Consider the following 16455-nt stretch of genomic DNA (forward strand, 5'->3'; position numbering starts at 1 on the left):
ATGAGTGTTTCTCCTTCTCTTCTCTCTCATCCTTCTCTCTTAGGAACCACAGAATGGCGACGGGGATGTAGACACCACCCTTCCTTCATCTTGGCTTTTTTTCAGAGACCAGTTCCATCCACGTCGTGGAATTCCACAATGTAAATTTTTTGGAAATTTCAACTTTTGCCTTTTTTCCCGTCTTCTTCTTCTTCTTCTTCTTCTTCTTCTTCTTCTTCTTCTCCTTCTTCTTCTTCTACCTCCCAAAACCCATTGACCGGTGGGTTTGGGTTGAGGGCCATGAGCCATAGAGGATCTAGGGGGACCGCGCTTCTTTTACCAATTTGGATTTAGGACCGACCATCTTCCCATCGCCCCCCGCCCCCTCGCCCCCACTGGAGGCTGCCGCGGTGGCTTAGAGGCAGCGGGGGCCACAGGGGCCACAGGGGCCACAGTGGTCGGCCGGTGGCGGGGGGACTTTAACCACCACGGGGGTTTCCAAGACGCCCCATACTGCCGCGAGGATGAGGATGAGGATGATACCGACCACCACCTCGTGTCTCTGCCCAGTCCTGGTCTGCCTCTGCTTCATCCAGAGGGGCTACAGCAGCGGCGGGGCGGCAGCGGTGGCAGTGGTGGCGGCGACGGGTCACCACCAACACCAACAACAACAAACGCCCGCCAATGGGGTCAAGGTTCCCACCAGGAACCAGACCAAACCCATGTTGGGCAGCGGGCAGACGGAGGTCCACCACAGGCCCAAACGAGGCTGGATCTGGAACCAATTCTTTGTTTTAGAAGAACACATGGGACCGGAGGGCCAGTACGTGGGGAAGGTGAGATTTGCTTTTGCTTTTTTTGTGTCTGTGTTTAAATGAGCTGGCTGCAAAACATGGGTTGAGTACGAGTTGAGTTTTAATTGGGTTTTCTGCTGCTGTTCTCTTACCTATTGAGGAATCTGCTATGGATGCCATGTTGGCATTGTGATCGCATGGAGGAATCCATCTCTATTCGGTGCATTTTTTATTCATCGAGAGGTCTGGCTGGGTTGCTCCAATTATAAAAGAGCAGATAATATATACAGAATATATACTGTGTATATTGTATTGTATACATTATATATATTGGCATCTCTGTGAAATTAAGGACTTTCTAACAGGATGTTTACTCATTTGGGAAGCCATCTCTCTAAAGTGTGGATTAGGTTTCCAGTGGAGAAATATTCCTTTACATCAAGGTTATAACTGGACAGCATTATTTGATTCAGTCTCTCTCTCTGAAATGTGAACTGGGATGTGATTCGCTGCTGAGAAAACTCCATCCGGGCGGTTTCTCCGCAACAGGAAACACCATTTTCTCAAGGTCCCGGAGCCCCGCGGCGGTGGTGGAAATGCTCTTTGCCTCCCCAGTTGTCCCTGGTTCGGTTGGGTTGCTGGTGAGTTGTGTTGCTGCCAAACTAAGCCATGGGGACCCGGATAAGTCTTGTGCTTTGCAGATTGCACCGCCCCTTATCTCCCGAAATGTGAAAATGCGTTTCTGCACAGCAGTGATCATTATTCCAGGCACTCAGGCTACAGGCTAATCCCCTCAACCGTCTCTCCCGAAGAGAAAGGGAATGAGAGTGAGGGAGAGAGAGAGAGAGCAAGGAACAGCTCCTCTGACTGCGGCACACATATGTCTATATTTCAACGGCGCTGCCATTAAAAGTGAAAAGAAATCAAAAGTGGTATGGCAGCGAGGTGGAAAGTGGGAGAGAGAGAGAGAGAGAGAGAGAGAGAGAGAGAGAGAGAGCGAGAGAGAGAGAGAGAGAGAGAAGAGATAATGCAATATCCTCAGAATATCGCTTTCCAAATACCTGCATCCAAAATAAAAAAAAAAAGGAAATAACAGCCCGGGCGCTCGCCCTAATCGTAAATGTCCCTGTCATGTTGACAAAAGGAGGAAGGAAAAGGTTATTTATTGAGGAAACGGGGTTTGTTTATTTATCTATTTGTTTGTTTGTTGTAGGTATTTGGATATTAGACGCATGAGTGGAACCACAAAATCCCCAGGTTGGTGCTGTGCATAATGCTTCCCTCCCCCCAGTCAATATTATTACTGGGGGGGATTTATACTGGAAGCCCCTCTCCATAATGGCCGTTTATCAGCGCTCTAATTGGATGATGGAGTAATTGCTCTGGTGGATTCATATTAACATTAAATACACACACTGCCTTTGAAGTTGCATCTTTTTTGCATGGGATCTATGTATGGATAGATTGAGGGATGGAAGGAAGGATGTGTGGATGGATGGATGGGTGGCTGGAAGGATGAATGGATGGATGGATGGATGGATGGAGGGATGGATGGCCAGCTAGATGGATGAATGGGTGGCTGGAAGGATGTATGGATGTATGGATGTATAAATGTATGTATGAATGTATGTATGTATGTATGTATGTATGTATGTATGTATGTATGTATGTATGGATGGATGGATGGATGGATGGCCGCCTGGCTAGATGGATGGATGGGTGGCTGGAAAGGATTGGTTGATGAATGGGTGTATGAGTGGATGGATGAATGTACAGATGGCTGATGGATGGCCGACTGGCTAGATGGGTGGATGGGTAGCTGGATGATTGGCTGAATGGATGGTTGGATGGACTGATGGATAAATGGCTGGATGTATGGATTTGGTGATGGATGGGTGGGTGGATTGATGGATGGATGGATAGATGGCTGGATGGATGGATGGAAGGATGGAAGGGTGGCTGAATGGATCAGTTGATGGATGGATCAGTTGATGGATGGGTGGGTGGCTAGATTGGTGGGCTGATGGCTACATGGATGGATGATGGATGGATGGATGGATGGATGGATGGATGGATGGATGGATGAATTGATTGATGGATGGATGGGTTCTTATCTGGACCTTGAAGGTGGAGGAAGTGGTGGTGTTGGTGGAGAGGATGCCTTGATTGATTAAAGGTGTTACAAACATCAACAGCTAATCCCAGCTGCTAACAAAGCGCTGAGCAAAACGTCAACGCTGTTTGTAAATCCATTTGAACGCCCGTTTAGAGATGAGGTCCCATGATAGTTTGCAGACAAACATTTAATTATGCGCTTTGGGATCAGGATCAGACAGCTTTGTTTCTAACGTGGCCACGAGACAGAATGACCCTTAATTAGAAGAAGACGATGAAGAAAGGAGGCTGAATTAATCCTGTCCGCTCATATTCATATTAAAACAATGTTTCTTTTCTGCATCTGATTAAGGACCACGGGCCCCATCGAGCAGAAAACGAGCCATTTTAATATGTTGGCTGCCAAAATAAAAGATTATATTGCATCCCATAAATTCTTAAAAAGCAGGGAGTCTGGCGAGCTCTTAAAAATACATAAATAAACTAGCTCTTGTGTCGCAAGATCAATATGGCAAGGCCGTGTTAACTTATCACAATGGAAGTCAGAACAACTGTATAGTAGTGAGGAATGGTTTGACTCTTTTTGGGGATTCGGTTCTAGACGAGTCACTCGCTAAAATGAGCCGTGAGTGAGTGAGGACTTCCTGAACGATGAACGTGAATGAGTCAGAAGAGTTTGTTCACAACAGTTATTTAATTCTGACAAAATTAAAGTGAAAATCAATCCGATTTAAATGTAAATTTTTGCCTATGCCTGAACCTTCTTTGTGCCTCGGTCCCCAGTCCTCAGTAACTTTTTTCAGTTTGCGAGTCAAAGATTCAGCCTTTTGCCGGAGTGACTCCCAACTACCGAGTCATTTCAGAGATTTGTTCGACGCGACTGAATCAGGTGTGGACAGACACACAGCGGCTTTGGAATTGAGCGAAGGGGGCCGAGACTGTCAAGAAACATTCCTAATCCCCCCCCCGAGGTATCCCATAATCCCCAGTGACACCCTGCTGTCATTTCCCGCGTTTGGGAAGTGACAGCAGTACGTGAGTGAGAGGCAAACGTCCGGATCGGCTTCCACAAAGAGACGGGAGACAAACAAAATGGCGTCGCCCTCCCACAGGGCAACTGGACTCCTCGATGTCCAATACAGATAATGCTGGAGATTTAAAGTTGGTCTCTTTTTTGGAGATTCGGCTCTTTTGGGGTGACTCAGTAAAAGAAAAAAAAAGTAGTTCTGTACATTCCTGCACTATTTTTGGAAGGTGAAGAGAATATAAGTGATGGTGAGAAGCCTCTTTACTGGACAAAATTCAACAACAACCACCTCTTGATGAGATAATAACCTGATTTATTCGTTTGTTGTTTGATACACATACAGTATGAATAAAAAAAAGATTCAAAAAGAAATCCAGAGACACGTCCCGCCGTACATTATCAGTAACAAACGGTAAATAGTAAATGAGGATCACAGATACAGCACAGCGATTTCTGTCTCAACTATTATTTAAGGAAAATGTGTGTGTGTGTGTGTGTGTGTGTGTGTGTGTGTGTGTGTGTGTGTGTGTGTGTGTGTGTGTGTGTGTGTGTGTGTGTGTGTGTTTTGATGTCATCAATATCATCATATTATTGTATTGATCAATTTATTAGATTGGTTATCTCCATTGTGGTCTTGTTGATGACCTGTTTGTTTAGTTGTTGAATTTTTATAATCCTTTATATGTCAAATTGAACTAGCAGTTTTTTAATATTTTTTACAAGAAGAAGAAGAAACTTTCAAATATAGATGAAATTTCTTGAGATGAGATTTCTTCTTTAATTTTGTAGTCAATCAACATATTGATTATTTAAAAGGGATATCGATTGCAAAATAAATCATTTATAGCAGCCCTGACAACTTCTTTCCTCTAGAATTCCTCCTCCCTTTTTAACAAATTTTAAGTGTCATTTTTTTCCATAAGTGGGGATATAATCTAATTGTAGGTTTCTGTTGTATTTAATAAACATTTCAACTCATAAAACTGATATCAAATGATGACATACATACTGTATATTTAAAATCAGTAGTTTTTTCATGTGTTAAAAATATATCGATTAAAATCAATGTATTCCAAAATATAACAATTATTGTTGCTTTTTTATTTATACATTAGTAATAATATAGTAATAATACATACATATAATACATTTCTATATGTTGGCATTTGTGTCAAAATTCTGTATCCTTCCAAAAAATTGTCTTATATAGTGAATTGTATTTTTGCTGAGGGTTAATTAAAAGGCATATGTTTTTCTCTGATGCCAGTTTTGATGCCAGTCCAGTTCATCGGCCACCATCCAAAGCATGTGCATGTGTGTGTGTGTATGCATGTGTTGTAGTGTGGTGTGTTGCGTGACAATTAAAGATTCTTCTTCTTCAATTATCCTGAGTGACATAGGGGACAGAATAATCAGAATACCACTTAACACCCCATGTCAGGTTTGAAGAGCCTGTGTGTGTGTGTGTGTGTGTGTGTGTGTGTGTGTGTGTGTGTGTGTGTATTGTTTATATAAGTGTAAAGAGAGAAATATGACTTTAGGATTAACACGGCAGCTTTGTTTCACCACGTCCCGTCTCTAATCTGTTGCAAACACTCTACTCAACATATCTTGTCCTTGAAAGGGACAAAAACATTTTGAGGCGATAAACACAAACAAAACCGATCAAAACCAGTAAACAAAGACATTTTGAGGCGATAAACACAAATTAAACTGATCAAAACCAGTAAACATAAACATTTTGAGGTGATAAACACAAACAAAACCAGTGAAAACCAGTAAACAAAAACATTTTGAAGGAACATGAACAGAAAGATTCAAAACCAGTAAACAAAAAGATTTTGAGGCGATAAACACAACCAGAACCGATGTAAACAAGTAAACAAAAACATTTTGAGGCAATAAACACAAACAAACGATCAAAACCAGTAAACATAAACAACTGGATGTGATAAACAAAACCCATCAAAACCAGTAATAACAAACATTTTGAGGAAACATGAAACAAAACCAATTAAAACCGGTGAACAAAAACAATTTGATGCGATAAATACAAACGAAACTGAGCAAAACCAGTAAACAAAAAGATTTTGAGGCGATAAACACGAACAAAGCAAGCAAAATCAGTAAACAAAAACATTTTGAGGTGAGAAACACAAACAAAACCAATGAAAACCAGTCAACAAAAACATTTTGAAGAAACATGAACAAAAACATTCAAAACCAGTAAACTACATTTTTTTGAGGCGATAAACACAACCACAACCAATCAAAACCAGTAAACAAAAACATGTTGAGCCGATAAACACAAACAAAATCAATAAAAACCACAAAACAAAAACATTTTGAGGAAACACGAAACAAAACCAATCAAAACCCAAGAACAAAACGTTTTGAGGCGAAAAATACAAACAAAACCCATCAAACCCAATAAACAAAATCATTTTGAAGAAACATGAACAAAAAACATTCAAAAACGAAAACATTTTGAGGCCATAAACACAAACAAAGCAAGCAAAACCAGTAAACAAATATTTTGAGGTGATAAACAAGACCATCAAAACTAGTAAACAAAACATTTTGAGGCGATAAACACGAAAGGAAACACGAAACAAAACCAATCAAAACCAAAGAACAAAATATTTTGAGGAGATAAACACAAACAAAACTGATCAAAACCAGTAAACAAAAACATTTTGAGGTGATAAACACAAACAAATCAAGCAAAACCAGTAAACAAAAACATTTTGAGTCGATAAACACAAATTAAACCGATCAAAACCAGTAAACAAAAACATTGTGAGGCAACATGAAACAAAACCTATCAATACCAGTAAACAAAAACATTTTGAGGGGATGAACACATACAAAAGGGATCAAAACCAGTAAACAAAAACTTGTTGAGGCAATTAACACAAACAAAGCAAGCAAAACCAGTGAACAAAAACATTTTGAGGGGATGAACACATACAAAAGGGATCAAAACCAGTAAACAAAAACATTGTGAGGCAACATGAAACAAAACCTATCAAAACCAGTAAACAAAAACATTTTGAGGGGATGAACATATACAAAAGGGATCAAAACCAGTAAACAAAAACTTGTTGAGGCAATTAACACAAACAAAGCAAGCAAAACCAGTGAACAAAAACACTTTGAGGCGATAAACAAAACACATCAAAACTATTAAACAAAAAAATTTTTGAGGCGATAAACACAAACAAAACAATCAAAACTTGTAAACAAAAACATTTTGAGGCGATAAACACAAATAAAACCGGTCAAAACCAGTTAACAAAAACATTGTGAGACAACATGAAACAAAACCGATCAAAACCAGTAAACAAAAAAAATTTGAGGCGATAAACACAAATAAAACCGATCAAAACCAGTTAACAAAAACATTGTGGGGAAACATGAAACAAAACCGATCAAAACCAGTAAACAAAAACATTTTGAGGGGATAAACACATTCAAAACCGATCAAAACCAGTAAACAGAAACATTTTGAGGTGATGAACACAAACAAACCAATCAAAACAAGTTAACATAAACATTTTGAGTCGATAACAAAACCCATCAAAAATAGTAAACAAAAACATTTTGAGCCGATAAACAAAACCAGAACCGATCAAAGGCAGGAAAGAAAAACATTTTGAGGCAACATGAAACAAAACCAATTAAAACCAGTAAACAAAAACATTTTGAGGCGATGAACACAAACAAAACTGATCAAAACCACTGAACAAAAATATTTTGAGGCGATAAACAAAACCAATCAAAACTAGTTGGCGATAATAAAAAACAATCAAAACCAGTAAACATAAACATTTTGATGTGATAAACGAAACCCATCAAAACGAGTAAACAAAAACATTTTGAGGCAATAAACACATATTAAAGCGATCAAAACAAATAAACAAAAACATTTTGAGGCAACATGAAACAAAACCAGTAAACAAAAACATTTTGAGGCAATGGACACAAACAAACCCGATCAAAACCAGTAAACATAAACATTTTAAAGCGATAAACAAAACCAATCAGAACTCGTTTGCGATAAACAAAACCAATCAAAACCTGTAAACATTAACATTTTGATGTGATTAACAAACAAAAACCGATCAAAAGCAGTAAGCATAAACATTTGGAGGTGATAAACAAAACCCATCAAAAATAGTAAAGAATAACATTTTGAGGCGATAAACACAAATATAACTGATCAAAACAGCAAACAAAAACATTTTGAGGCAATGAACACAAACAAAACTGATCAAAAGCAGTAAACATAAACATTTTGAGGCGATAAACACAAACAAAACCAATGAAAACCAGTAAACAAAAACATTTTGAGGCGATAAAACCAAATAAAACCAATCAAAACCAGTAAACAAAAACATTTTGAGGCGATAAACACAAATAAAACCAATCAAAACCAGTAAACAAAAACATTTTGAGGTGATAAAAAAAACCAATCGAAACCAGTAAACCAAGGTTTTAACAAAGCAGAGAATGGCCACAATAATAACATCCACTGGTTGAGGCACTGAAGACGCTCGTCTTACGCAGGTTAGCGACTGCTGCAGTCCCCAATCATTTCGCTTGAGTTTATTTTACCGCCCGTTTTCTCCTTGAAATGCTAAGACCCTTTAGCATCACATTTGCTTCGGACACTTCACATTGAAAACCATCGTTAAAGGCCTAATCCCATCATGATCTGCCGACCCCTTCCATCCTCTACCATTAAGCAGACGTTACATTGTGTATACGCCTGAACATCGACATCTCTCTGCTGATGATAATAACAATAATAATAATAATTACAATAATAATAATAATAATAATAATAATAATAATAATAATAATGTCATGGAAACGTCAACCTTCCTATGGGGATGGGGGAAGAAGATTGTTCATTCTTCATTCCACCCTCTTCCTCCCCAGGAAGGATGTCAACACCAGAGGACGAGGGTGAGGGCGGCTCCCCGCCACGCCCTGCGTCACGCTTCGCCGATGAAGCGGCTATTAGCCCACCAGCTCCATCATCACAGCTCGCCTGTGACTGTTGCTAATCAATCGTGGAGGAGGAGGGAAGAATGGGGCCAGGGGTAAAGGAGAGAAGGGGAATGAAAGGGGAGAGGGAAGAGGAGAGGGAGAGGAGGGAAGGCGGACCGAAGTGGGAGGGAAGGGGAAGAGGGGGGCGCGAGAATAGGGAGGGAAAGGGAAGAGAAGGGGGAGGGAAAGGGAGGAAAAGTGGGAGGGAAGGGGAAGAGAAGGGGGAGGGAAGGGGAAGAGAAGGGGGAGGGAAGGTGAAGAAAAGGGGGAGGGAAGGAGAAGGGAAGGGGGAGGGAAGGGAAAGGGAAGGGGGAGGAAAGGGAAAGGGAAGGGGGAGGGAAGGGGACTCTCGGTAGGCTTGATTACAAGGGGAACGTGGCTATCGTTAGGAGCTAAAGCGCTAATCAAGACAATCTAGCAGGCCCACGTAAAAAGTGATTAAGTCCTCTCGAACGAAAAGTACGGAGCCAGATTTAATCAGAAACACACACCCTTCATACACTCCCCCACCCTTCACCCCCCCAATTGCAAGATATGAGGCCTGGGCACTAATCATCGAGCACAGATCCTCCCCTTCTCTTTCCTCTCCCCCTCTAACCCCCCATCCCACCTCCTGTTGATGGAGTAAAACGCTTGCCACCCCCCACCCCCCACCCCCCACCCCCCACCCCCCACCGTCAACTCCCGTTTTCCTTCCATCTCTGGCGAGCACTGCTTTCAAGATCAAAGCGATGCAGAGTCTTTCTGCAAGAAAATGTCACCAATGTTTGTCCGGAGCTTGTCTGATTACTACAGAAACTAGTGCTCACAGAGTGCATATACACACTGATCAGCCACAACATTAAAACCACTGACAGGTGAAGTGAATAACATTGATCATCCGGTTCCAATAGTACCTGTCAAGGGGTGGGGTGTATTATGCAGCAAGTGAACAGTCAGTTCTTTAAGTTGATGTGTTGGAAGCAGGAAAAATGGGCGTGGTAAGGATCTGAGCCACTTTGACAAGGACCAAATTGTGATGGTTAGATGACTGGGTCAGAGCATCTCCAAAACGACAGGTCTTGTGGGGTGTTCCCGGTGTGCAGTGGTTAGTACCTACCAAAAGTGCACCAAGGAGGGACAACCGGTGAACTAGCAACAGGGTCATCGACCCCCAAGGCGCACGTGATGCACATGGGGAGCGAAGTCTACCCCGTCTGGTTTGATCCCACAGAAGAGCTACCGTCGCACAAAATCGGTGAAAAAGTTAATGCTGCTATGATAGAAAGGTGTCAGAACACACAGTGCATCGCAGCTGTGTGTTCTGAGCGGTCAATCTGAGCGGTCAGAGTGTCCATGCTGAGCCCTGTCCACCTCTGAAAGCACCTACAATGAACATGTGAACGTCAGAACTGGACCGTGGAGCAATGGAAGAAGGTGGCCTGGTCTGAAGGAATCACATTTTCGTCTACATCATGTGGATGGGCGGTGTTAGGATGGAGCATCTGTGGGATATTCTGGAACAACAAGCCCGATCCCTGGGGGCCCCACCTCACACCTTCCAGGACTTAAAGGTTCTGCTGCTGAGGTGTTGGTGCCAGATACCACAGGACACCGTCAGAGGTCAGAGATGTTTTGGCGTCATGAGGGGGAGCTACACAATATTAGTGGTTATTAGTGGTAGTTTTAATGTTGTGGCTGATCGGTGTATGTACAGTATACATATACAGTATATATATAGATATATCTCTACATATATCTATATATATACAGTCTAACATGCGTGTGCTGCTGCTCGGGAATGCGTGCTTCATGCATCAACAGGGCAATAATAGTGACCAGTGTTTTGTAGCTGCCGAGTTACCATGGATTCTCCCCCCTCTTCATTCTGTGTATTTTGATGCATGATTTGTAAACGGTGCGTTCATATTGGACAAATAAACAAATTTTAAATTACACACGAGTCAGGAATCTCTCCAGCAGATGGGTGAATCTGTGACCCACAAACTGAACACATTAATACTGAGAACTAAATTAAAGTCCAAGGCAAAAAAGGGGTTAAGGCACTGGGTGACTGCAGCCCCAGGCACAGGCTGAACTGAGACTTGACTCTCGATTCACTAACGAAAGGAGCCAAGAGGCCTGAGTCATGCATGCGCCTCAAGCCCTGCAGCATTTCTTTGAGATTTGGGTGAAAAAAAAATTGTTGCGTAGTCAGGTTCGGTTCAGCTGGTGTAATGCATGGTGAGCGAGGGAGGACTTCCTGGATGAAGAACGAGAATTAGAAGAGTCGATTTGGCTCTGAGTTGTGAATCGAAATTTTCACAAGAATCATTTAATTCTGTCAAAATAATCCATTTTGGTGGAATGTAAAGTGTAAATCTATCACACTCAATATTAATTATTCCAAATGCCTTGGCCGCTTTTGCTTTGCCTTGGTTCTCAGTAATTATTTCCAGTTTGTAAGTCAAAGATTCACTCTTTCGGCAGTGACTCCAAAATCCTGAGTGATTTGTTCATGATGAACAAATCGTTTGCGAGTCATGAATGAATAGCTACAATAAGTAATTCTCCGACATTAGAAAGAGCAGTAGTCTATCATAACCTGCTCAGGAGATTAACTCGCCCCGCAAACTCTTTTGCTCGACTGACTCCAGACCTCTAGAGTAATTTAAAATAAGAAGGCGACGAACAAAATCGTTCACAAATCTTTCTTCACAACTCGCAGCAGCGAAGTGGCACAAAAACAAGGCCTTCCACGTTGGTCAAGGTTCAAAAGGCATTTTGCACTTGGCACCGTGCAGAACAAGGGTAATGAAAAACGTGTCGAGATTATAGTTTAATTAAGTCGAGAAAGGCTTTAAACCGAATAAAAACCAAGGTCCAATCAGCTCTAGTCGTCTTCCAATCACGGGCGTTTCATCCCCATCATTGACGTACAGTACAGAGGGTGATTGCAGACCACCAAGCTACAACAAACCAATGAACCGCAGTTGAGAAAATAATAAAGCAAATATATATTTTCTTTCCAGCCACACTTCTTGGAATTGTGTCAAGCCCTTATATACGATGATTTCTTTGTTTTTTAACATGATCTCTTCTCGATTGATCCTCCCGATTCCACCGAAGTGCCTCGGATGCCTTCAGCCGCCAGTCGTCCTTCACCTATCTGTTCGGCTTGTCCATAACAAAGTCTCCTGTAGAGAGCCGGAGATTAACACAAATCCTTCCTTTACTGTTCTCTGGGGAAGGGAAACAAGTCAAGGTCATTGAAAGAAAGGGAGGGATAGTTGTTTGTGTTGGGAGGATAAGGTAATGGCAAAGGTCTTCCTCCTTTTGCAACTAGTCATGGACTCCAGATTTTGACCCTCTGGAGACGTGGGTCGTGACCGCCTTGAGCCTGATGGATGGATGGATTGAAACTGATGAAAAATGAACTAGAAGACAGACACAAAATGGAAAATTGGAACATAAAATACCATAAACAATAAACAATTAAAATGCCATAAAATGCAATTAACCAAAAAATGTACTAGAATAAAGAAAAAATGAAAAAATGGCAATATACAATAAGCTAATGGTAAAAAATATAAACATAAAAAATAAATAAAAACCAAAAATGAACAAAAAACAGTTAAATAAATCAATACCTAATGACAAACATAAACAATGACAAAAACCCACAAATATAACAACGAAAACTAACATGATACCGAGCATGAAAAATTGCGCAGAAAATAATCTTATGAGTCGTGCCTCCATGCCTCGTCCCCGCACTGTTTTTAGTTGTTTTATTTGGACGGACGAGGCTCGGCTCTCCCTGTTGCTGTCTGTGATCGGGGGGCACGGAATGCTGGTTCGATTCATACATACAAAAATATATTTATGATTCCCCTTATTTATAATTTCTCATTGATATGTTATCCCTAAGCATTTTGTAAGCTTCTATCTTTTTTATCCTGTTATTGTAATGTGCAGTGACAGACAAATATATAAAAATTAAAATAAAACAAGCGCTCGACTTAAAGAATCTCAGTCGACTGACGGGTTCATACAAATCCCCCGCCCAATCCATGGGACCAATGCATGGAACCAATGTGTGGGACCAATGCGTGGGACCAGTGGATCGAACCAGTGCATGGAATCAATGCATGGGAACAATCCATGGAGCGAATGGTTTCAGCACAAACCCAAGTACAAGATGCACAAGTCTGATTTATGAGTTTGTCAACAACCTTTTTACCGGTGGTTTTTGTGTCAGCAAATGGCAAAACAAACTGGCTGAACTGCCCCCCTTCCTTCAGACGAAACAAGATCTTACGTTTCCTTTGACTAGTTCAGAGTCCACACGTTCAATAGGTTCTCTCTGCCAGGTTTTACTGGGCATACAAAGCAAGCAATATTAGATACTGTTTGTTATCCACAGAGATAACTGCGACTCCAAAGGGTTAACAACATGAACAGAAATTGCCTTCGGTGATGGATTTGCTTTGGAGGGGAACGGTCATCCAAGGAAACAATCAAGACGTATTTGTCTTTAGTTTTTCCATAGACCGTCGATTCCCTTAAAAAGCCAGACCATAGAGAAAATAAAGAAAAATCAGTATTTTGAGAGAAAGATACATATTTGTCTTTTGTTTTTATTAAAGAAATTTAATTGAAGAAAAATAGTGCTTTGTGTTTCATTTTTCCATGGTCTTGCTTTGGAGGGGTTTTCCATGGACCGCTGTTCCCCTCCGATGCAAGACCATGGAAAAACAAAAAGAACATTCAGTATTTATCTCTAGTTTCTCCATGGACCGCCTGCTCTGTTCTCTCAGCACACTGTGGTTGCCATGTTCATGATTCTCGTTTTTTGGATGGCCGCACACTGTGGTGAAAGATATTAAACTCATCAGGCATGCTCCAATTTTATTTTTTTTATTTTTTAAGAGCTGTAATTACATTCAGGCGGGGAGTCATGAATTTTTCTGTGTGATCAAACTTAATGATTATAAATAAAAGATAGTGAAAACCAAAGTCAAGTGCAGTCGGGGTGTCGACCGCGGGGAGGCTCAGGAGACGGAAGTTGCCTCCAGCAACAACCACACACTGTGTTTGATTCATTAAAACCAGTGGATTGGCAATGATTCAGGTGTGATTTGGATGAGGTATACGGGATATGTTTTTCAAATCTATAAACACCCAAGAAAAAAACTTCTACCAGTGTGATTGAAACATCGCAGTACAGATAGAACAATTTTACTAACTTCTACAAACCTCAAACTAGAATATATAATAGAAGTGGCCAATCTGGTCACATTGTTCTACTATTGTTGTTATTATTTATAAAATTAATAATAATTATTATTATTATTATTAATAATAACAAATATAGCTGCAGGCAGCAATACACAAGGTTCAGTTTAGTTGTGTTTGGTACGTATTACAGTTTTTCTCTGAAACGCAGCACAATCTTCCGTGTTTACATTCAACGCCGCATCAGCTCACCTGGTGTGCCTGGTTGCTCGTCTTGCAGAGCAACCACTATGCAGACTAAACTGCGCGACCCTCCTGTATTGAAATAACCGTTCATGTTTGCCTGTAAACCAGAACTTCTTATTATTATAACTCACCGTGTTGTCTTTGGAAAAAGAGCTGCTCCCTTGGTGACGGACAGGTGACCCTTTATGACAGAGTGACGTAGTGACGCCATGTTGACTTCCTGTGATTGTTTGATCAAGACCTTTACCGTGTCCGTGGGCCCAAAGCCCACTGTCGTGTTCCCGACACTTTTTACCCGAAAAATGCCAAGTTGAATTATAACAATAAATATCCAAACAATAACAATAGTTATTGTGGGCTGGACCCCTAATAATAATAATAATAATAATAATAATAATAATAATAATAATAATAATAATAATAATAATAATTGTTATCATTATTATTATCATTGTTATTATGATGATTATTTCTAATCAAATGATGATTATTTATAATAATATAATAATAATAATTGTATCTACTATTTTTTATGAAACATTGTGACATGAATAACATTAATTATGACGTAGCCTAAATATAAATATTTTATAAAACAGATCAATACAGATTTTAATCAAAATATTATTTGCATGTTGTTATCCTGCATAGAAATACTACTAGTACTGATACTACTACTAATACTACTACTCCTACTACTACTTTTAATAATAATATTATAAATAATAATAATAACTATAATTATAATAGTAATAATAATTAGTATTATTATCTTTGTATTATTCTTACCGAAAACAAGATATAAAATAAGATCAATGATCTTGGAATTGTAAAATAAGTAAATACATATAAAACCAACATTTTATTTTCATGTCGGTGGCCTGTATTAATCTTTGAAATCCCACACAGATACAGAGACACAAACAAATAACATACGAATCACATACATTTGTTTCCATGGTGATTTCACAGCGAGCCTCCCCACCAGCTACGCTCATTTTAACCCTTGAGCTGAAGACCGCGGCGCCATGGTCAGGGAAGGCGAAGACGAACACTGTGCACTTCCAACCCAATGTGAACATTCATAATTTATACCAACAGTTTATTCATGTATATTTGAACGCATTGGGCATGTGGCTTGTGCACGACGTGGCTCTTTGCATCTCATAGTTTCAGACTAACCTTTCAAGTTTAGAGATATTAAATGATGCATTCTACATGGTACATTGCTTTGTCTTCAAAGTGGTGATCCGTAAGATTATTTTGTCAAAAATATCCTATATGATACTTTTTTTATCCTTACCTGGCACTTTATTAGAAACAGCCATTCAATGTATTTATGATATTCGTCTCTCATAGCAACAGTAGATGCTATTTTCATTGATGGTGGCGGGGTCCGCCATGCACAAGAAGTGAAAAGGAAGCTGTGGAGAATAAGTGGTCAGTAAACTGTTGATATGAATAAACATTCATGAAAAATAACAAGAAAATGTCCCCTCCACCTCAAATTACCCAGACAAGAAAAATAGTTATATAGTCAAAAAATATTTTTGTGTTTTTGTGAGTCGGTTCTTGACGAGTCATTCAGTAGAAAGAGTCGTTCAGTTTCCCAACTCTTGAACGATATTCTAATGACAATCATTTAATTCGGTCAAAATTATTTATTTTGTCTGAATTCAATATGAACTAGTGCATGCCTGTTCAAAGGTTTAGGCTTTCTAAGACATTTTCATGTCACAGTTTAACAAAAAGTCAATGATTGAGTCCTGTGTTCCGCAAAGGAAGATGAACCTGCCGGTTAAAGTCGTACAGCGGGGGAAAGACAGTCTTTGTGACTCAGTCGCAGAGCCCTGAAGCCCCGCCCCCTGCTGACACAATGCTCGCTGTTTATTCAAAGTTTATTCAAAGTTTATTAATATTACACTTGCTGCATGTCCAAATTGCACCAAATTCGACACTGTGAAGTATTAACGGTTGTGGAGATAATCGAAGGACATGCAGACAGACAGACGGAGATGGATG

At 40.2% G+C, this 16455-nt stretch overlaps 1 protein-coding gene across 1 annotated transcript in view; it reads left to right on the forward strand.

The window, feature by feature from the left end:
* Nucleotides 1–509: 509 nt before the first annotated feature.
* LOC307245044 (cadherin-18) overlaps nt 510–16455 on the forward strand; it is a gene marked incomplete at both ends in the record, with an annotated part of 124598 nt that continues 108652 nt past the window's right edge. Inside the window, one exon of the mRNA XM_080020455.1 lies at nt 510–815. Within this exon, the coding sequence (XP_079876581.1) occupies nt 510–815 (306 nt within the window). The remainder of the gene's footprint in view (nt 816–16455) is intronic.

Source organism: Zeus faber (assembly GCF_960531495.2).
Source record: "Zeus faber genome assembly, chromosome: 19".
Taxonomy (NCBI): Eukaryota; Metazoa; Chordata; class Actinopteri; order Zeiformes; family Zeidae; genus Zeus; species Zeus faber.